General features: G+C 48.9%; 1 protein-coding gene across 3 annotated transcripts in view; it reads left to right on the forward strand.

The window, feature by feature from the left end:
• The window catches only part of PPP1R8 (protein phosphatase 1 regulatory subunit 8), a 407,852-nt gene that overhangs the window by 127,736 nt on the left and 258,449 nt on the right, over positions 1 to 21,667 (forward strand). For all 3 annotated transcript variants that reach the window (XM_069623057.1, XM_069623058.1, XM_069623059.1), the window contains exon 3: positions 13,591 to 13,744. In XM_069623057.1, the coding sequence (XP_069479158.1) occupies positions 13,591 to 13,744 (154 nt within the window). The remainder of the gene's footprint in view (positions 1 to 13,590; positions 13,745 to 21,667) is intronic.

The following is a 21,667-nucleotide window of genomic DNA, read 5'->3' on the forward strand; positions in this document are numbered from 1 at the left end:
AATCAATCTGAAGGTTGCGACACTTACCTATAAATGTTTGAATAACGCTGCACCTCGTTACCTGTCAGAAAGATTCACCAAGAAATCCTCGACTAGGGCCACTAGACTATCCAATACTAACTACCTTGCCGTCCCCAGATTCAAGCTATCTAGAATTGGGGGATGTAGTTACCCAGTTAAGACAGCCCAACTGTGGAAATCACTAACTTCCACGCTAAGAGCAGATCAATCCCTCAAACAGCCGCCAGAGCATCATTAAATGGCTTAAAGACTCGGACAACTAGACATGTACTTGCTACCTTCATTGTATTGACTCTGCGCTTGTAAATATTTTAGTTATCAGACTTAACTAACTGAGCTCTTCATCCTGGGCATGTCGCAACGCCTTAGCAAACTTGAGCCTGCCTACAAGTCCTTTGCCATTGATGGCAACACCATCCAAGTCTCGAAGGACACCAAAACTTTAGGTTTCTACCTTGACGCCACCCTATCCTTAGCTCGACAAATAAATGCAGTCAGATCAGCCTCCGCATACACATGCAAACTCATCGCAGCCTGCAGACCGTTTCTTACCACTCCCAACTCTGTCACACTTGCTAGAACCCTCATCATGGCCAAAATTGACTATGCAGCACCCTCTACTTGGGTACCAGCCAAGAGAACCTGAATAAACTTCAAACAAACCAAAACAACGCTATTAGAGCCGCCCTAAACATCCCTCGCAACCATCACATCTCTGAATCCAGAACCAATCTAACGTGGTTACTTGTGAAACTGAGAATCTCACTGAACGCACTTGCCCTCACACACACATGTCTGGCTAATAAGGCCCTCCCCCCCCTACCTCTGCAGTCGGCTGTCCCGCCACTCAACATCCCGACCTCTAAGAACCGCCCAGACCCACTGCCTTTCGATCCCGAGGTTCAAACTCCAAAGAGCGGGGGCACAAGCTTCCCTGTCTTAGCTTCCAAGCTTTGGAACGCCCTCCCCGTGACAATCGGATCCGAAGACTCCTTCAACACATTCAAGGCCAAAACCAAATCTTGGCTCTTCAACGTGCACTAAGACACGTCGTGCACACTTGCCTACATTCTCCACTTTTATTCATAGATTCTTGTTATGTCTTCTGCCTCTATCCACATTGTAACTCATGTACATTGAATTGCTTGTTTATTATCTTATGTACCATTATTTCATATGTATATTTGCTCTGTATGCAACCTTGCTTAAATTGCGCCCTGATGCCTCCGGGCCTGATGGTCTGCGGTTTATAAATATACAAATACCTTTCACTGTGTTTGTTTATGCCTCATGCTACCTACCTTTATGCCTACACGACTTTTCCTGTATTGTATTGCCTTCATGCTTACCTACCTTTGTGCCAACATGACAATTTCTTTGTATTGTATTCCATAGATGTAATGACTAATTTTGTTGTGTAACCAAGCTGTGAATTATCTTATGCTATGCTCCCTGATGCCTATGGTGCACAATACAAATAATAAAACAAACTAACTTCCGCTGCCCTTAGGTATCTTAGAAATGTACCCCCTCTTACTCCAAGATCTTGCCGAATGGCAGCCAGACTCAATTCTAGACAAATGAAGATCAGCAGCCTATGTATATCGCTTCTAGATACCCATGGAAAGCAGGCATCTCTTCACTGATGAACCTGTAGAATCCAGTCACTATATTAAGTCCATTTGAACTCACAATGTTGTTACTGCATTAAATTAGGTGTACGCTGAATAACTCCCTTCTGGAACATTTTCATTCCCCAGAGGTCATGTGCCTCACACATGTAGTGATGTTAGGGGATTTTAACATTGGGTATAATGTCCCACAAGCTCCTACGTTGGCTAACTTCTTTGTAGCTTTGAATGACCTTGGTCTTCATCAGTTTTTGCATAACGCTACCCACCTGCTGGGTGGCATTTTATCCACAGTCGACTATTCTGGTTGCCCCAGCTCAGCCGGTATTGTGGTCAGACCACTGTTTAATATCATTTGAGGTGGACTGTGTGGCCTCCCACGATTCCTACCCCCGCTGCCATACCTAAACGCAATTGGCGTTCAGCAGACCTTGCCCATATGGGATCTTTTGTGGATGATAAAAGTAAAACCACCACTCTAGTGGATCTCTTTTCTATCTTAGACGCTTCAGGAAGCAGCTGATTTGGTAGCCCCACTTAAGGCAACACGTTCTAGGAAATCTTTCTGCATCTTGGTTCTCGGATCTTAGAGCAGCACATTTGGAAGTAAGGCAGGCAGAATGAAAGTGGAGCCTGTCTTGCTGTCCTGAGACGAAACTAGCTTTTTAGCAGCTCACTCGCGAATAAAATGTGGCTATTCGGACTGCTAAACAAACATTCTTTACGATCAAAGTAGAATTCGCTCTTATTCAGTCAAAGGAACTCTTCTCTGTAGTTAAGGCCTTTTTCCTAGACTGCTCGTTTTATTCGGAGGGTACCTGCCACTCAATCTTGCTGTGATCTGTTGTGCGAGTTTTTCATTACAAAGATAACCGATATCCGGAGAGTCATAGAAACTAATGTGGCTAGCTTTGTTTATCCAAAGTTCAATGATCCAGAGATTGTTGATGCCCAGGCGTGGTCCCTCTTTCCTGAGTTTTCAACTGAAGCTGTCTTTATAGCAGCCAGTCAACTCAAATCAGCATCCCATTCAGACTCTGTCCCTCTTAAGGTTCTTAAAGATATTCTGCCCACTGTTACTCCCTGGCTTACGCTGGCAGTCAATTGATCCTACCAGCTAGGCTCTATTCCTAAAGAGCTCAAACAAGCTACTGTTATCCCTCTTCTCAAAAAGCCTTTGTTGGATGTCTGTTCTCCAGCATGGGGTCCGGCATGGATTCACATGCTCATGAATATTCCCCGTCGTCAGGCTGGGAATCCTCGATAAAGAAAAATCGGTATCGGTATCAGTTTCGTTTCTGATCTGTCTTTCTTAGTAGTAACCAATCACTGATCTCTGCGTCATACTGACCACAGCCAATGACTGCCCTCTACCTAAGCCCCGCCTCTGGCAGCCATCTTCAGATTTTTACTGCACGTTCAAGTGTTGGGAATCCTCGTGCTTAGCTCTCGAGCTTTTACTGCGTGTTTCGTGCTTTTCAGGTGAATTTTCACATTTTTTCGGTTAATCGAGCCTCAAGCTCCACCGTTTCTACTCCCGTTAACGGCTACCCGTTACGGGATTTTCCTACGCCCCTCAAGGGTGAAGATTTCGTCGAATCAACTTCTTGGAGGATTCCAGAAGATTCGCGGCCTACTTCGAGATGGCCCAGGACGCGAGTTCGTCACCCGGACCCAAGCTGTTTCGCAGCTGCCCTGGATGCGGGCTGCAGAATGTGTTTAAGGAAGACGAACATTCGCAATGCCTCTACTGTCTTCATGGGGACAAGACTCATGTAGAGAAGGACTGCCAGTTCTACAAGAACTTGTCGGAGCGGACCATGAGGGACTGTCGATCCTGTCTCGCCAGCTGGTTGGAGAAGGGCTCAACGGGTGAGAAGAAGAAAGGGTCCGAGCGGGCTTCGAAGTCCTGTGCGGGCGCCCCGGAGACGGGGGCCCAACACCAGGCCAAGCGCTGCGAGTCCGCTGGCTCCGGGAGCGCCGAAAGGTCGGGCTCTTCGGTCGCCAGGCAGGGCGTGCCTTCCCCGGCACCCTCAACCACGAGCCAGCGCTCCGGTTCAGGGAAGAGGAAGTCCGAGACCCCGGGTAAGCTTGGGGAGAAGCCCCGTCCGATCTCGGAAGAGGGGGAGCGAGGCTTCGCCCCTCCCCCTAAGGATAAGGTCCGGGAAGCACCTAAGGTGGTGAAGGCCCCTACCCAGCAGGCAAAGGCCTCTATCGAGCCGATCGCGGCGACTCTGGCCAAGCCGGCAGAGACCCCGCCAGCGGAGACTGCCTCCGGGACTAGATTTTCCCTGCCGCCAAGGAGGGAATCCTCTTTTCAGCCCATCGTCATGGCCACCATGATGGAAGAAGCAAGGGGGGGCACGGTAGCCTCCTCGAGCTCGGAGTCAGCCTCGGAGGAGGAACTGACCGAGGCCGTGAGGAATCTCGAAGTCCAATTCGAGAAGGTTCGATCCCGTAAGGAAGATCCTCTGGAGATAACCGAGGAAGACGACGATGGCGAGGAAGAGCAGCCTTCCCTTCAGGCGCAGCCGGAACCTAGGCCTCAGGATAGCTCGGTGGCCATTTTGTCTGTGATCCAGTCCTTATGCTCTGAGGTAAGGGCGAGATTACCACGGGCCAGGCCGGAGGACCCGCAACCTGGCCCGTCGGGAAGTCCTCAGAACAAACGACGGAGGACCCAACCCTCTCCTCCACTCGCCCCCATAAGGCCTACGGTTCCCTCCTCATCCTCCCACGAGTCGGGAGATGACGGTGCGATGGGCTCGACGACGGGTTCTGAGGGCGACGACGACGGAACGGGTCTCCCGTCGCACGGGCCTCGCCGCCCGACGAGATTGGCTCATTCCATGCCATGATCGCCAGGGCGTCCGAATTGTTCCAGCTCTGCCCGGAGGAGCAGAAAAAGGAAGGTTTCCTCTATCAGTGCCGGGAGGCCAAGAGGAAGACTGTCATCGCGGTGCCTCTGATCGATGACATCTGGGAGGAGGTCCTGTTGGTTCTCAAGAACCCCTCCACGGCACCAGCCAAACGGGACCAGTACGAGAAGAAGTACCGGGTCCCTGAAACCGCTCCCTTGTGCCTCAGGGCCCAGCCAACGCCAGACTCGGTCGTCTCGGCGGCGGCGAAGAAGAAAGCGGTGGGGTCGGGAGCCTCGACGTCGAATTCCCTGCCGGACGGCGAGGGAAAGAAGTTGGACGCCATGGGGCGGTGGGTCATTTCGTCGGCGGCGACGACGATCAAAGCAGCCAACGCCCTGGCGATCGTGGCCCGTTAAGACAGGGAGCTCTGGTTTAAGCTGGCCCCCATATTGGACTTCCTACCGGACGACAAGAGGTCCGAGGCCCTGGAAATACTTCAGGAAGGCGAGGTGGCGTCGGACCACGCCTTAACGGTGGCAACCGATATTGCCGATACCGGGTTCCGCCAGCTGGGCAACGGTGTTTGCCTACGACAACGGGGTTGGCTCCGGGCGACCGACTTCCGTCAGGACGTCCAGACCAGGGTGTTGGACATGCCGTTCGACGGCAGCAACTTGTTCGGGAAGGCGGTGGACGAATCCCTCCAAGCCATAAAGACTGACACGGAGACGGCCCGCGCCCTAGGAGCCCTTCAGCAACGACGGCCCTTTCGAAGCTCCGGAGGCAGACAGGGTGCCTCCAAGGGATCCAGCGGTGGCTTGTCGTCCTACCGCCAGGAGGCCTACAGGGGTCGCGGCAAGCAGGGAGCGCCTCGCCGCCGTTGGCAAGGTGGCCAGGGCGGCAAGGCCACCACCTCCAAGCAGGACTGAACCGGCTGTCGTCTCGGGCCCCCACCGAAGCACCCCGGTGGGAGGCCGGCTGACGAAGTTCGTCGGTGTGTGGAAGTCCATCTCCACCGACCGTTGGGTGCTGGATACCCTGGCAAGAGGACACTCTATCGAATTCCTGAAGTGCCCTCACGTTCCACCTGTGGCCAGGAAGGAAAGTCACGTCCCGCAACTGCTATTGGAAGTACGGGCGATGCTCAGGAAAGGCTCCATCGAGCTTGTCCCGAAGAGACTCCGGGGCTCCGACGTGTACTCAAGGTACTTCCTCGTCAGGAAGAAGACGGGCGGCTGGCGCCCCATCCTGGACCTTCGTCGTTTGAACAAATACATCAGGTCACAAAAGTTCAGGATGGTCACCCTCCAGCACGTACTGGGACAGCTGGAGGAAGGCGACTTTCTATCGTCGTTGGACCTGGAGGATGCATACTTCCACGTTCCCATCCTCAAAAGTCACCTCAGGTTCGTCGTCCAGGGACGCCACTACCAATTCAGAGCACTGCCGTTCGGATTGAAGTCGGCCCCCAGGGTCTTTACCAAGTGCCTACCACCTGTGGCGGCGCGGCTGCGCCTGCAGGGGATCCACGTCTACCCCTACTGGACGACTGGCTCATCCGCTCAAGGACGAGGGAACTCGCCGTCGAACACACTGCGAGGACCGTCCAGCTACTCACAGACCTGGGATTCGCCATAAATTACGCAAAGTCCCACCTGGTGGCGTCGCAGGTGGCCCTGTTTCTGGGAGCGAAGCTCGATACAGTGAGGCGCCTGGCGGCACCGTCGGAAGAACGGACGAAGACCATTCTAGGCAAAGTGCAGCGCCTGCTAGCCACGGACGTGGCCAGGGTGAGGTCCATCAAGTCCCTCCTGGGGATGATGTCCTCTTGAATTTACCTGGTGCGCCTCTGCAAACTACGGATGCGCCCTCTTCAAGAATTTCTCGACGCCCGTTGGATGCAGGCGACGGGCACCTTCGAAGACGGGGTCCCCCTCAACAAGGTGTTCCGCCGGGCGATTCAGTGGTGGGGCGTTCGAGCGCACCTCACGGAGGGCAAGGACTTTCAGACGCAGGCGTTACCAGGAGACGATGACGACGGACGCCTCCCTGGAAGGTTGGGGCGCCCACACCGGAGATCTCCACGCAAGAGGCTTCTGGCTCCCGGAGGAGAGGCTCCTGCACATCAACGTCCTGGAACTCCGAGCCGTGTTCTGGGCTCTCAAATTGTTCCTCCCGTCGCTCAAAGGCAAGGTGGTGCGGATCTTCACGGACAACACCACGACAATGTTTTACATACGGAAGCAGGGAGGCACCAGATCCCCAGCCCTATCCAAGGAGGCACAGGATCTGTGGCGCTGGGCGAACGCCCAGGGGATGTTCCTGGTTCCCTTCCACCTGGCAGGAGAAAGAAACACCATCGCCGACTCGCTCAGCAGGGAGCTGCGCGCGTGTCACGAGTGGGAACTGCGCCAGGATCAGGTGGATCAACTCTTCCGACGATGGGGCAAACCCCAAATCGACCTATTCGCAACAGCGACAAACTCTAAGTGCAAGAGGTTCGCCAGCAGGTTTCCCCAGCCGAGAAGCATGGGCGATGCGTTCTCGTTCCCCTGGGACGGCCTATACCTGTATGCGTTCCCGCCGTTGCTGCTTCAACTCATCAACCAGCTCAAGAGGTCCCGGTGCAGGATGATCCTCGTCGAACCGGCGTGGCCGAGGCAGGTCTGGTTCCCGGACCTTCTGGACTTGTCAACGTCCCCATCCATCAAGCTGTCGGCGGACGCGGATCTTCTCTCCAGAGAAGGAGGTGCCATCTTCCACCACGACCCGGCGTCGCTGAACCTGCAGGCTTGGCTCCTGCAGCGCTAGAGTTTGGAGGGTACGATATACCGGCCTACTGCAGAGGTTCTTGCAAAGGCCAGGGCGTCCTCGACTCTCAAATGCTACGGTCACAAGTGGAAGAGGTTCTCTATCTGGTGCCGAGCACAGAAGATCAACCCCCTACGGATTACGGCCCCTCAGGTGCTGCTGTACCTGCCATCGCTGGCAAAGGCTGGGCTAGCCCATGCCTCCATTAAGATTCATCTGGCGGCGATCTCCAGATATACCAGAACCACAGGACGGACGTCCCTGTGGTCCCATTGACTGGTGAAAGAGTTTATGAAAGGACTGTTCTGGTCGTTCCCGCCGGTGAAGGCCCCGGCCCCGGCGTGGGAACTTAACGTGGTGCTGACTAGGCTCATGGGGCCCCCATTCGAGCCGATGCACTCCGCACCGATTAAGTTTGTGTCGTGGAAGACTGCATTCCTGGTGGCCATTACCTCCGCACGACAAGTGGGAGAGATCCAGGCCCTATCCTGCAAAGCACCGTACTTGACTTTCCATGCCTCGAGGGTGGTGCTTAGGACGCACCCCTCCTTTATGCCCAAGGTGCCGTTGGACTTCCATCTTAACGAGCCCTTGGTGTTACCTGTCTACTTCCCGTCTCCTTCGTCGCCGCCCGAGAGGACTTTGCACTCGCTGGATGTGGCTAGAGCGCTCAAGTTCTACGTGGACCGCACGAAGAGTTTTCGGAGGACATCACAGCTATTCGTGAACTTTGGACCTGTGAATCAAGGGAAGGCTATCTTGAAGTCTTCTATTTCCAGATGGCTCTCCGGCTGCATCATGCACTGCCACCGGTTGGCTAACCGACCGCTGCCAGGCCGTCCGAGAGCCCATTCGACCAGAGCGATCGCTGCTACTACGGCGTTCTTATCTGGTGTGCCCCTGCTGGACATCTGCAGGGCTGCTACGTGGAGGTCGACGCACACCTTCACGAAATTCTACTGCGTCGATCGGGATTCCAGGGAGGAGTCCAGGGTCGCCCAAGCAGTGCTGCGCAACCTGTTCGCTTAAGGTGAGCCTGGTGAGGAGGTAAGAGATGCTTAATGTTGAGTTTTTTGTATTGCTTAATGTTGAGCCTTTTGCCACCCCCCGTGGTTGTGCATGTGTACTGCTATTTATTCTGATATTCATGAGCATGTGAATCCATGCCAGACCCCGTGCTGGAGAAGGAACAAGTTACTTACCTGTAACTGTTGTTCTCCAGCATGGGTCTGGCATGGATTCACATGCGAACCCTCCCGCCTACCCCTCTGCGGCTCTTCACTTGGTCATACTGCCACTTCACGTGCTACCAAATCTGAAGATGGCTGCCAGAGGCGGGGGCTTAGGTAGAGGGCAGTCATTGGCTGTGGTCAGTATGACGCAGAGATCAGTGATTTGTTACTACTGCGAAAGACAGATCAGAAACGAAACTAATACTGATTTTTCTTTACCGAGGATTCCCAGCCTGACGACGGGGAATATTCATGAGCATGTGAATCCATGCCATACCCATGCTGGAGAACAACAGTTACAGGTAAGTAACTTGTTCCTTCTGCCAAATTATCACCCTATTTTTCTCCTCCCATTTCTTAAGAAGCTTCTCGATTCCTTGGTTTCCCCCTTCTTTCTTCATTTCTTGAATCCTCGTTTTCTGACTCCTTTCAGTCAGGGTTCCGGCCCGGACGAGGTACAGTGTGTCCTGGTCTCGGTAGTTGACAAGCCTACAATGCTGGTTGAGTGTGTGATCTGATATTATTAGATCTTTCTCAGCATTCAACACTGTCAACTACTCCATCCTATTGTCCTGCATGGCTTTGGCAGGCCTCTCTTAGTCGGTCCTAGTTTGGTTTTCATCATTTCTGACTGAATGGGTCTCTCTCTTTCTCTCTCTTTCTCTCTCTTTCTCTCTCTTTCTCTCTCTTTCTCTCTTTCTTTCTCTTTTTTCTCTTTCTCTTTCTCTCTTTCTCTTTCTCTTTCTCTTTCTCTCTCTCTCTCTCTCTTTCTCTCTCTCTTTCTCTCTCTCTTTCTCTCTCTTTCTCTCTCTCTCTTTCTCTCTTTCTCTCTCTCTTTCTCTCTCTCTTTCTCTCTCTCTTTCTCTCTCTCTTTCTCTCTCTCTTTCTCCATGTGGTGTTCCTCAGGGCTCAGCTTTGTCCCCAATGTTCTTTAATATGTATATCCGACCACTGATTGGGCTCATCCGCTCCCATGGCTTTCGTTGCTACTTCTACGCTCAAGATCTAGACCGGATTGAAGTGTCTTTGCGGTTGTGTGAGGGCCTTGGGAGAATGGATGGGCCGTAATTGGCTGAAGCTCAACGGGGACAATACGGAGATTCTGGTGGGTGGACTCTCCTCTGGATCCCTCTCTGTGGTCCCCATCTTTCTGGCCTACTACTTTGGGTGATCTGCCTTTCTCTGCCACTGTGGTCAAGAACTTGGGAGTCTATCTTTCTGCCTCACTTTCTGTGGCCACTCAGGTGAGTGCAATATGCGAAGCGGGCCACTTTTCGCTGCGGGTGCTGCGCAAGGTGTTTGTCTAAATTTGGCCTCGCTAGGGTAGGTGGCCGAGCCTTTTTCAGTCTCTGCTGCCAAACTTTGGAACAAGTAATCTGTATCTCTGAGACATAATGAGAACCATCTCCTTTTTCGTTGACTTCTTAAAACCCTTCTGTTCTAGGCCATCTCCTTTCCCTGTACAGTAGCTTGTCTACTGTGTTCTGTCTTTGTGCCAAGAATCCTTTGGGTGGATGTGTGCGCTATACATTTTGTTAACATAACATGACCCTCATGCATCCTCTTCCCACTCCCCAGGGACCTCCTACTCAGGTGATCCTCCCTCGCTTGTTTGTCCCCACGGTCAGGATCCACAAGTGATGGCCCTTCTCTGGTCACCTGAGTAAGGGATCCAGAAGGAGGAAATGTGAGACGCCTTCAGGTTTCTCACACCAGGAACTGTGAACTTTATCCATTTGGAATTTGTGTGGAGTTACACCTTTCTTTTACACTTGAACATTTGTGCACTTTTTCAAAGGAGATACAATGCTCTAGTTTTAGAATGCGAGGGCTAGGATAGGATTTTGGACACAGGACATTTTTGCTTTAGAGATCTTGACATAGGTCAGACCCTTAGTTTTGGTTGAGGTAGGAAAATACCTCCTAGATTAGGGACAGTGACACATTTTCCAACCCTTTTATTGTTGAAATAAGTCTTTAGCAAATACCATGAGTTCTGTGTCCGTGTCTCATGCCCGGTTCCTCACAAGACACTGTGTGTGTCTGAATGTCCTTGAACATTTGTCAAGTTCACAAACATCACAAAAGAAACACCCTTTTTTCTCACTTTTCTAGACCTATTTCAACCCATCCTCACGACCCATTAGCTCCGTAGATGTGGTTTCATATGTAAGACAGTTATACATTTGTGTTTGTAAACATTTTCTCCCTACGCTGTTTGCAAATTCAGCATGGTGTTCGTTTCAAATATTTTGACGCACCTCATGTTTCTTAATTGACCAATCTGTGCCTTTACAGATGTGAGCGAACATTATGCACATTACTGATTGGTACAGAGGCATCCGCGGACACGGAATTAGGAAGTGAGCCGTGAGCCAGTGGACCAAACCATGATATCACACATTTTTTCCCCCCCTAATGTTTGGCCAATTTGAAAATAATCTGCTGGAGAAATTAACACCAAATATATAAAAGCACACTTTCAGGACCAGGCTACTGCTCCCCCTGCAAGTTTAGTGAGAATAAATCCAGTTCTGAGGAGCAAAATGTTGTTCCCGTTTAAGCCAATACAGATTTAAAACATTTTAGGAACCCTTATAACTTGGGCCACCCATTGACAAAACCGTGCCAAATGTTCAAAAATAATTCAGTTGTGTATAGTTTAGATGAATGGCTGCAGAGCTATGGGCTGCTCAATAAGTGCTCTTCCTATTGGAAAGCCAACTTAACCGGGACTACATACATGGTCGCTATCGCTGACCTTGTAATATATATATCGCTCAGAAGTATCTGATCCAAGACCCTCAAAGGTTTGCAGGTCTTACCACAAAAATCACCTTCAATTTGACAACTATATAATCAAGGCTTTTATTCCCAAATTGGCCAATTATTTTACAAATCTGTTGCAAGGGTTGCCTCCCAAGTAGTTTATCCCTACTGTGGTCCAAGGGTAGAAAAAAAAGTATCCTGCTCCTTCGTGTTAAATAATCTTAGATCCTGTGGGCTGCTTAGGTGTCACTCCGGCATTATTCACCATACATTCCACATTCACCTGCGCAATAGTTGTTGCTGCACACTGTTGAACATTATTGGAAAATACCACTTGGGATTCACTCACATATAATACTGAGGCTTCAAGAACATTGATCTTTGCTCCCGTTTCTGTTTTTCATATGTTCGATAGTCTAGTCTCTATATTGGATTGCCTTTCTTTATGGTAGACCATGATGGTCTTCTGCCTTTGTTAGAAATTGCTTGTTTTTGATGTTAGGAATTGGGTCCTACCTTGACCAATCATGCCAGTGCCAGTGCAGCACAGATACATAGGAAAAGTAAGTCATGAGACTTGTTCATAAGTAACAAATGACAAACTGTAACTCTTTAAATTTGCCTAGAAGTCATAGCACCATAGATGTGCGATCTGATACTCGGCTGCTGTGATCAGCTAGCATAATGCCAGCTGCAAAACATTGTTTTACATTTCAGATTGTGATGTTCAGAATATTTCTGTAAGCTTTAAGGACAAATTTGTTCTGCAAAAAGATGTGATCAAAACTGTGAGTTTTTGGAACTTGGAAATGTTTACTTGAGATGCCTATCAAGATACATGATTTATACCAGCTTAGTCCATTTGTGACCAGTCCTGTGAAACATTTTAATTAGCCATGTGCAGGGCAACAATGGATTATATATATATATATATATATATATATATATATATATATATATATATATATATATATATATATATATATATATATATATATATATTGTTACAATGCTTCACGTTTTGGATAGGTTTGTAAGAGGACAGTATGCACTTTTTCTAACCTGTGGACGAAAAGTTAGGTAAAACTGCAATCCTTCATTAAAACACATGCAGATAATCTTTTTATTCACTTATAAGATTGGACCGCAGCCAGTAAATTAGCTACACCATAGAATGCCAAACTATAAATGCCAGACATACACACAATTAAAAGGTGCAATTTAAACCTTTTGTAAAAAAATAAAAGCCTTGCTTGAGTCCAAGGTTTAAACATGCTGCTCACAGGTTGTTTGAGTAAGAGGTGGTAATCAGAACTATGAAAATGGCTGGAACACCCTTTTTCACTTAACGAAGCAGTAAATGTCCTGACATATCTATATGGAAGCGGTCTGCAACCTTCGGCTTCCCAGATGGTTTGGACTACAAATCCCATGATTTCTTCCCATTTAACATAGTCTGGTCTGATGGGAGTTGTAGTTAAAGGCATCTGGAGAGCCCAAGGTTGCAGGCCTCTGCTATATGGGAAGATTGGGCATGGTAGGCGACTTAAGTGTAAAATAATGATCTTTAAATGGGAGGAGGTACAACAGAAGATGGAAGCAGTACACGGACACTGGTTGAGGCTTAGTCTATGGTCTCAAGGGAAAGGCGAAATAACACTTGAAATGTTTTTTAAATATTGCTAAACAGACAATTGCACGTTTTTTAATGAATTAATGCACCAAGTGACCTTTTTATGTCTTGGAGAACTGGTTTGATCTAATGACTATTTGATATGAATACAAAGCCATGCATTTGACTAAAAAGGTTTGTATAGCTCAAATCAATGTATAAATGTTTTAGTAATGAACTATTAACGCATAACCAGAGCAAAACCATTCAAAGCTTCACAAACCGCATACAAAAACTTGACTGCGAAACATTTTGTACAAAAAAGGTGATGCTTGTTAGCCTAAATGGAATTAAAGTAAGGTACATTGAATATATCACCCTTAACAGATTGAAAGTGTCATATTTTGTACTATGCTATACTACTGATTCTCTGTTAGGTTAGTTCTGGTTGAAGGAGTCTGTTACCCCTCCCCCACAATAAATGAATACATATACCTCTTTAGTTGGTTCCATGAGTCGAATAAACAAATAACCCCTGTGCTTTGTAAGCAGATTATCATTTGAAGCTTTTTTAAAGCAAGTATGAGATTTAGTTCATGGACACGGTATTGTAAAATAACTCCTGTTATATTCATTTGCTGTCACCCCTTCAGAAGCTGATCATTGATGAGAAGAAATACTATCTGTTTGGGAGGAATCCTGATATGTGTGATTTTACAACTGATCACCAGTCTTGCTCAAGAGTTCATTCTGCTTTAGTCTACCATAAACATCTTAAGCGAGTTTTCCTCATAGATCTCAACAGCAGTAAGTTTTTCATCTTATTTTTGTCATGGATGCCTATATTTCCCCAAAGAGATGAGAAACCGCTAAATCCTGTCATGTTTGAATAGCTTGGTTTTTACCACCCTTGTTCTTTAATCTGTTGGTTACTTAAAGGAAGGAGGAGATTTGACTTTTATTGTTGCTGCATATTTGCGATTTAAGGTAGATGTATTTTGAAAGTGTAATTTATTTTGTTAAACTTTATTTCGATACTGCAATAAAAGCAGTGAAAATATCTAAACACTTTGTAGGAGAGATTGAATTCAATGGTCAATCAAATAGCGAGTCCAGAATATATGTCTTAGTATTTTTTAGTTGTCAGCAAAGTGAATGGCCTATATTGTGGCTGCCCGATATTCTTCTAATTGCGTTGCTTATATGGGTCATTCAGTATGCGCCAGATTATTCTGTAAAAAAGAAAACCCGTACAATCTTCATGGTGGTTCCAAATTTGTTTAATTCAGATAATATTCCGTTTGGTTTGTTCTCTATTAATTGCTTTTAGTCACTTTTGAATGATGATTTCCTCAAACCTCACTTTATTTCAGTGAAGTATATTCAAGTGTTTGTGAGACCTCCTAAATAATTCTCAAACCTCTACATGTGTGTTCCCACTGTGGCTTCGTTTGTCTCAGGAGGATATCTCCGGGGCAACGTGCTCGCCTTGGAAGCAAGACGTCACGGTGCACCACAGGTTCGATCCCCGGGTCCACGCTTAGAAACCTCTGGGTATTAAGCGCATTACCTATCATATCATTTCATAATGAACAATCCTTGAGGGAATGCATCACCCAACACACAGAATGTAGCATGCTCCCACAAGCCATGAAGTGCCTGTCCTGTGTGGGGTAAGTATCTGAACGGTTCTATAATTGTATATATCTGTTAAATTGATCGTAACGATTAATTCTGACAATCTACTTCCAGGCAGCAAGTGTTATTCTAACATGGTTTTACAGTCAAGAAACTTCAATTGTTAAAGAAGTATTGTTGCTCGTACAGCTAAACCTCCGTCTGCAAGTTTATCAATTTTCAGATTGGTTTATATGCAGTTTTTGTTCTGGCTAAGTTTGAAATGAGAGTTGTGCATACCATTTTTAGTGCTGTGCAGCTTGGTGGAGCACCAATTTTCCATTGGCATTGGTTCAAAAGGCTGTGGGCCTGCACAGTAGGTTTCTAGAAAAGACTTAAAACCTGACAAGTCAGTGCAATAATGCATTACAAATAGTTGATCGATATAGTTTTGGGTACCATCCATCAAGTGGAGACAAGCCAAGACAGTGTCAACATAGTGTTCGGTATACATTTTGATGTTGCGTGCTAGGATAAAATTCCCATTGGCATAGCATTGCAGCCTGTAGTTTTATGTTTTTGCATCAGTAAAACCAAGTCCCTTATCCTTACCTGCCCGCATAATCTTTTTCTGTTGCTCAAAGGTGCAATGTGTTGGGCTATATAATTTGATTTTGCGTGATGTGTGACTGGGCTCATTGTTTCTCTTCCAGATATTTCAGTATGGTGCTGGAAAGCACAGGGTGTGTGGCTTCTGTGAAAAGATTGGTATTGGTGAGGTCGCCATCCAGAATGCTCCTTGCCTGTCCTGAATGCAGCAGGAGCTGTTGTGCCCCACCTGGTTCAGCTTCGAGCTACCATGGTGGATACGCTGTATTTGAGCAACTGGGGTAATTGAGTTAAGTGCACCATGTAGCGTGCCACTGTTTAAGCGTGTGTATTTCAGGCTTGGATAGTGTTTGTTCCTGGTCCTTGTCTGTGTATACCCTCTTTGGCTCACAATGCTTAGATCTAGGCTGCACACTATTAAGGAGTCCAGTTTCCAATTGAAGATTAGTTATCCAAAATCAGCTAAATAGCCTCTTCAGTCGATTGCTAGATTGGGGTCTGGGCAGCTGGCCTTATTGGAACCTCACACCATGACAGGATGCTTGACCCTGACTAATAGTCGGTTGTCGATGGTACTTGCAATGTCTTCCAGGAGAAGACGGCATCTTCAGGAAGAAAAAGAACAATGGGATGAAGACAAGGGAGAGTCAATGTTTAGCTCTAGAGCTGATGGGGAAATGCATAAAACTGAACCTATCTGACAGAAGAATGACGTGTATTAGCAGAAAGTTACCTGGAAAACTGCACCCCATTAGGGGCAGCAGTGGATAATTACTTACAATCACCTACCAAGAGTATGGATAATGTTTTTGCGGCAGTCCTTGCACATGCACCTCAGTTGAATTTTAAGTTTGCCAATGGTGAAAACCACAGGGGGAGTTGGCAACATGTTAAGGAAATGTTATTGCTGACCTTAACCAATGTCAAAATAGCTTCAACTTCACGGGTAGAATCTTTTGATAACATTGTGGTACGAGACCCCCCTATTAAGATAGACGATCAGTGTCAAACGGATGAGAATATTGCCCAGAGCTCCTCATGGTGAGCATAACTTGCCAAACCAATGAAGTAGACTTTGAAGACCCTAGTAGGGAGGGTGGGCAAGGCAATGCCCAGCTGACCCCTCTGATGGATGATATCCCTAGGTCAGGGTTCGAAATTGAGGGGATCTGGGAGCTATTTAGCTCTTGCTTCTAGCCTAGGAGAGCCTGGTTAGCTTGAAACCAACAGCTATGAGGAACTACTTTTGGCTCCCCATGCAATTGTTGCCTTTCAAACATGCATATGTTACATCAAGTATTTGAAAATGCCAATAAAGAAGAATTGGGACACCTCTAGCACACATTTAAACTTAATAAATCATACATAACGGACAAAAAGGTACAGTGTGCATTTTATGTGGAAGTTAGATTTGCTGTGCACTGGGTACTCACTCCAGGGTCCCCAGTAGTATCTCCTACCTACTGGGTGATGCCTGACACCCAGGAGCTGGCTTTAGCTCATGCTCATCAAATCTTAATTTCGAACTCTGTAGGTTGTTGGTAAATTTGGTCCAATTTGGTGCTATATAAATAAAATAAAATGGAATCCCTGCACCTGTTGGCTGCATTTTCTGGCTCTGCATTTGCGTGCACTAGTACATGGGCATTTATGGATGGAAGACAGGTCATCGTAGCATAACATGGTGTGACATGACCTATTTAAAAGCAGTGAAGGTGTTAGAAGTTAAGACTGAGCAGTTTCAAGGCATCTTGTGATGAGGAAACCAGACAGCCTGTCAACTTTAACAATGCATCAAGACATTGCACGTAGTTGAGTCCACTTTGCCAACACCTGATATTATAGTATTCTGAGGGTGGAAGACCTTTCGAGAGATGCCGGCTTGTCTGGGAGTGAGTGTGTGAGTTAGTATGAACCCCCGCCACCCCACCCCCCAAACAACCTGTTTAGCTTGCAAATAATTTTGGTGGATGGAGTCCAATGGACTGGCATTCCCTATGGAGCAGGCTGTCCATGGATAGGGTCTCGCCAACGAGCCACGTGGGTTTTTACTGTATGTGATGTCACTGATGATGCTTTGTACCTTCATAATAATTCAGATTTTGTCGAACGTTCCACGGCAGCAGAGTTCTTTGTTGGCGCTTCCCATTTTTTGGGAAATAAACCTTGTTATCCTTGCAAAAGGTGTATTGGGCCTTTTTCCCTAGGGGTTGTATTCTTTTTCTGGTGTGAGCATCTATGGGCTTTCCTACATCCCTCAGGGCTGCTCTGCCGACTGGGAACGCGCAGTCCCTCTTCATCCATCCGGTAAATATGATGCTTTCCAGTAGGGAGAATTTTCTTACTGCTTTCCGCCTCGCTTCTCTCCACCGCCTTGCTTGCAGCTCCTCTATGTAGGGCTGAACTTCCACTCCTGTTTTCTCTCTTCTGTTTTGAATGTGACTTGGCCAGTAGGAATTTGGGAACCACTATAGCGTTCACTAGTGGTTCCAGGAGTGCTCTCCATGCTTCCGCATTGCCTCATCTCAGTACCTGCCTGTAGTTTTCCGTTTCATTTTTATTTAGAGTATTTAAAAGGCTCACTGTGCAGCAAAAAGTGTTTCTAGGTGCCACTAGGCAACCAGGGCGTTGAGAGAGGCAAGGGAATTAAACAATAATACCGGTCCTACTAGGCATTATGACATTCGGATTGTGCAAGTGCAGAAACAAGAAGTGCAGGGGGAGGGTTGCCCTCCGTCATCCTTGTGGGGTGTGTTTCCACTCGGTCTGTCAGGGCGTGGGGTAGGGAGGACCTGTGTTTCCAACCACTCCCAGAGCTCACAGGGGTTATAAAACACGTGAACCTTGCCGTTGTGGTGCACTTTGAAGGTTGCCGGGAAGAAGAGTGCGTATTTGATGCCCCGGGGCGTCAGTTTCTTTTTGATAGTCATAGGATTGCTGTGACTTCTGGACCTTCCACGTGTAGTCTGGAAAGATCCCAGTCCGGTTGCAGTTATAAGTGATCGGGCCGGTCGCCCTTGCCATATGTAGTAGTGTGTCCCGATCCCTATAGTTGATAAGTTTTGCGATCACTGTTCGTGGGTGGGGGGGGCCCCCTGGGACTGGTCTGCCCGCCGGAACCCTGTGTGCTCTTTCTATTGAGAAATGTGGAGAGTTTCTTGGGAGCCATCATCAAGTCTGTTAGCCAGTCTTCCAGGAAGAGTTCTATAAAGGGCCCCTCTTTTTCGGGGAGGCCGAGTATGCGAAGATTGTTTCGGCGGGACCTTCCCTCGCTGTCTTCGGCTGTACACCCCAGCGTAGTGATTTTTCCGCTCCGCTTTTTCCAGGCGGTCACCAGGTTTTTAACCGTGTCCTCGGTGTCGGATATTCGTTGTTCTGTTTCCCCTACCCTGGAAGTTAAGTTCCTTAAATCATGTCTCAAAAAGGACACCTCAGAGGCCAGGCCATCTATTTTTGTTTCAACCGAGGTCCTAGAGTCGCTGATTTCCGCCATGATGTCTGTGAGTGACAATGTTTGGCCCGCGCCCCCACTCATTGCCTCCTCTTCCACCTCGTTTGTTGGTCCTGGGAGTTTTGCTGGGGTGCTCATTGTGTACTTGTCGGTTTTGTTCTGTGTTGTTCCCCTGCGGGGCAGATCTTTCCCCATTCTGGCCCTGTGGGGTGGCTCTAGGTGCAGGTGTCATGATGCCTACCCCCGGGCATCCGGATCGAGTCCATCAGCCCCGGGAGCAGGCATCCAGATACTCATTAAAACCCCTGTTTGGATTCAGGCCTGGCGCCTTAGGCGCCAGACTCATCATAGAAATCGGTCCTGGTGCCATAGGCGCCAGGCTCATAGACTTTACTTACCTTATGCAGACCTTGCTGCAAATGAGTCCAAGCCAACGTGAGGCCTGGATGGGACTATTGTTTTTACTCGGGTGTGGTTCTGGGGATCTTCTTACCTGGGACTACTTTGCAGGCTATTTAAACCACGCCCGAAAGCAGCTCATGCTTTGTGTTCTGCATCCAGCAGCGTAACGCTCACCATGTCTGCAAGTCAGCATCTAGTCTTCTGCCACGCCCGCCTCGAATCCGGAGCTCCTAGACAAAAGGAAAGGAAAAGAGGTTAGATCACGGACATTATTTGATTCTTTACTTGATTCCGGACCCAGCACATCTCCGAGCCTGGAAAGGACATTATTTCAGCACGCATCGCTTCGCCAGCAGCAGCGCCGCGTTATACTCACCAGTCCACCGCATCTTTCAACTCGGCGCAGCCTCCATCATTTTCTTCGTCGAAACCCAGCACCTGGGGGGGGAAAACAAAAGGAATAACAAGGTGAGCCGAGAAAACTGACAGACAATCTCTTTGCCACCATAGGCTTACGTGCTTTACCACCGGAGGTATTATCCTTTAATTCGCTGCATCTTTCTATGCCGCACCTATAAAGTGAGAGAAAACAGCAAGTTAAACTCATGCAACTTTTACTGGACAGTGTTTGGTAATACATACTCTTACCTGAACGCCATCAGCTGCCTCCAGGCAATATTCTTTTGGACCCAGCTGCAACCTAACGAAGGAATGGAACAAGAGTGAACATCGGACATATTGAACTCTTTGAACTTTATAGACACTGGAGTCAATATTCCTCGAACTCCTCCTGTACCTTCAAACCAGTGAAGTAACTGGTATCTACGTGCCCCTGCATGCCATGCAGGATGGAGAGCTCACCATTTAAAAACATAAGGTGAGGTTACCAAGAGGGGATATCGGAGGTGATTAGTGTGGAGAACGCAACAGTTGGGGAGGGGGGGCATCACTAAAGTCCACGGGTGGCTAAATCCCTTTCTCCTCTTGCAGGAGAATACTTCTACGAGTCCAGCAGACAAGATTAGGCGGGCCAGTCCAGACTGTCATCTCTTCACTACGCATCACGTTGGTGGAGACCGCAGCTGTCCGGGTCCGATCGATGCCCCTGTGGGAACCAGATGAGCATAACAGCAGGTGTGTCCCGTTGGACCAGAGCTTATCCCGCAGGGTGGTCCCCCGCACTTCGTTTCTTGGTGGCTGGCTGCCTCGTGTGGGCCTCTCCCTTTCTCTGCCCGTGCAGCCGCCTGATCACTCTCGCCCCATCAATACCCCTTCTTTTAGAGCCCATTTGCGGGGTCGCAGACCTCTTTGAGCGCTGTCTGTAATTAGCCTCATATGGGGTGTGGTTCTTACCAGGGCCCAGTATTACAAGGGTTCCTTGCTCCGAATCTCGTTGGTATGGTGTGGGTCCGCTCCCCTTGTTTGTTCGCTTCTTTCGGGCCTCGGCTTGTCCTGTCTGTCATCTGAGCGCCAGAGTGGTAGTCGGCGCCTTCCCTTTGAGCCCACGCTCTATGGATCTGGTAGATGTTTTTGCCCCTAGTCGAATCAGGGCAGGTTAGCGTGTAGGGGTGCCTTTTTTAAATAATTTTTTTACCTATGCCAGAGTACTGTCTGTCACTCCTCGTTTCACCAGTACCCTCAGGAGGCAGTTCCTGCTTAACGGAGCGCCCCAAAGTGGAGTAGCTTGCCCCTCGAGGTGACTGCAGCTGGTGCGCGGGGCCAGTTGTAAAGGCTTTTATCCAGGGCCCCTCCAGGTCTGTGTCTCTACGTGTTTGTGTGGCAGGTGCCCTTGTGGTCCGGCGTTGTCCTGCCCTTGGGTTTGTTCGGGGTGACCCACGCCTTGGCTGAGGATCTGTCGCGGAGTGCGGTCTGCTGTAGCTGCGTTCAGCAATTACTGTGGTTAAATTCAGGTACCCACTGGTGCGGCTGGTCAGTTTTTCCCTTCTCCCGGCCGTCTGGTGCGTGTGCCTCCCCCCTGGATGTTCCTACCCACAATGGTTGTTGTCCCCCGCGGGCACCCCTCGACCCGGGCCGCCCAGCCACTCGCACGCAGCGCACACGGCTGGCGCCGGGGAGGGGGTCCCTTGTGAGGGTGACGTGTGGGGGATACGATCAGATGGGACTGTACCCGCACCACCGCCCGAAATCCCGACGGAAATCGGAGCTGTTTATGGTCTCCGACCGTCTAGAAGATCCGCCGAAACTGGAGGAGAAGACCGCGTGGCAACGCCGGCGTGAGGGAAGTGCCAGATGCCGTCAACAAGCGAAGCCACAGGAGACACAATCCCCCGCAACGAACCCCGCGGAGTGGGGCTTGCCATCCGAAGCCCCGAGACTGCTGCACTGGGAGCTGAGACACCGACCCCCTTTTAGGTCTCAGAATGCTTTTGCAGCCTCGGTCTCCCTCTGGATTTCGGGGGTTTCTTGATCGAAAGACAGTCCATCCTCCAGCGGGAAACTCCCGTCGGCATCCGCAGCGAGGCCGGTTTTCCTCTCGGTCCTCTGCCTCCTCCTCAGGATCTGGGGGTCTTGCCTCTGAGAAGCCCGATAAATGAGGGTTTTCGCCGCTCGCACGAGACCACGTGGGAGGGTGCATTGCGTCTCACTGGGAGGCGTGGCAGACCATCACCGAGGACCGGTGGGTCTTGTCC

Source organism: Ambystoma mexicanum, chromosome 11 (assembly GCF_040938575.1).
Source record: "Ambystoma mexicanum isolate Mex_15411 chromosome 11, UKY_AmexF1_1, whole genome shotgun sequence".
In the NCBI taxonomy this organism is placed as follows: domain Eukaryota; kingdom Metazoa; phylum Chordata; class Amphibia; order Caudata; family Ambystomatidae; genus Ambystoma; species Ambystoma mexicanum.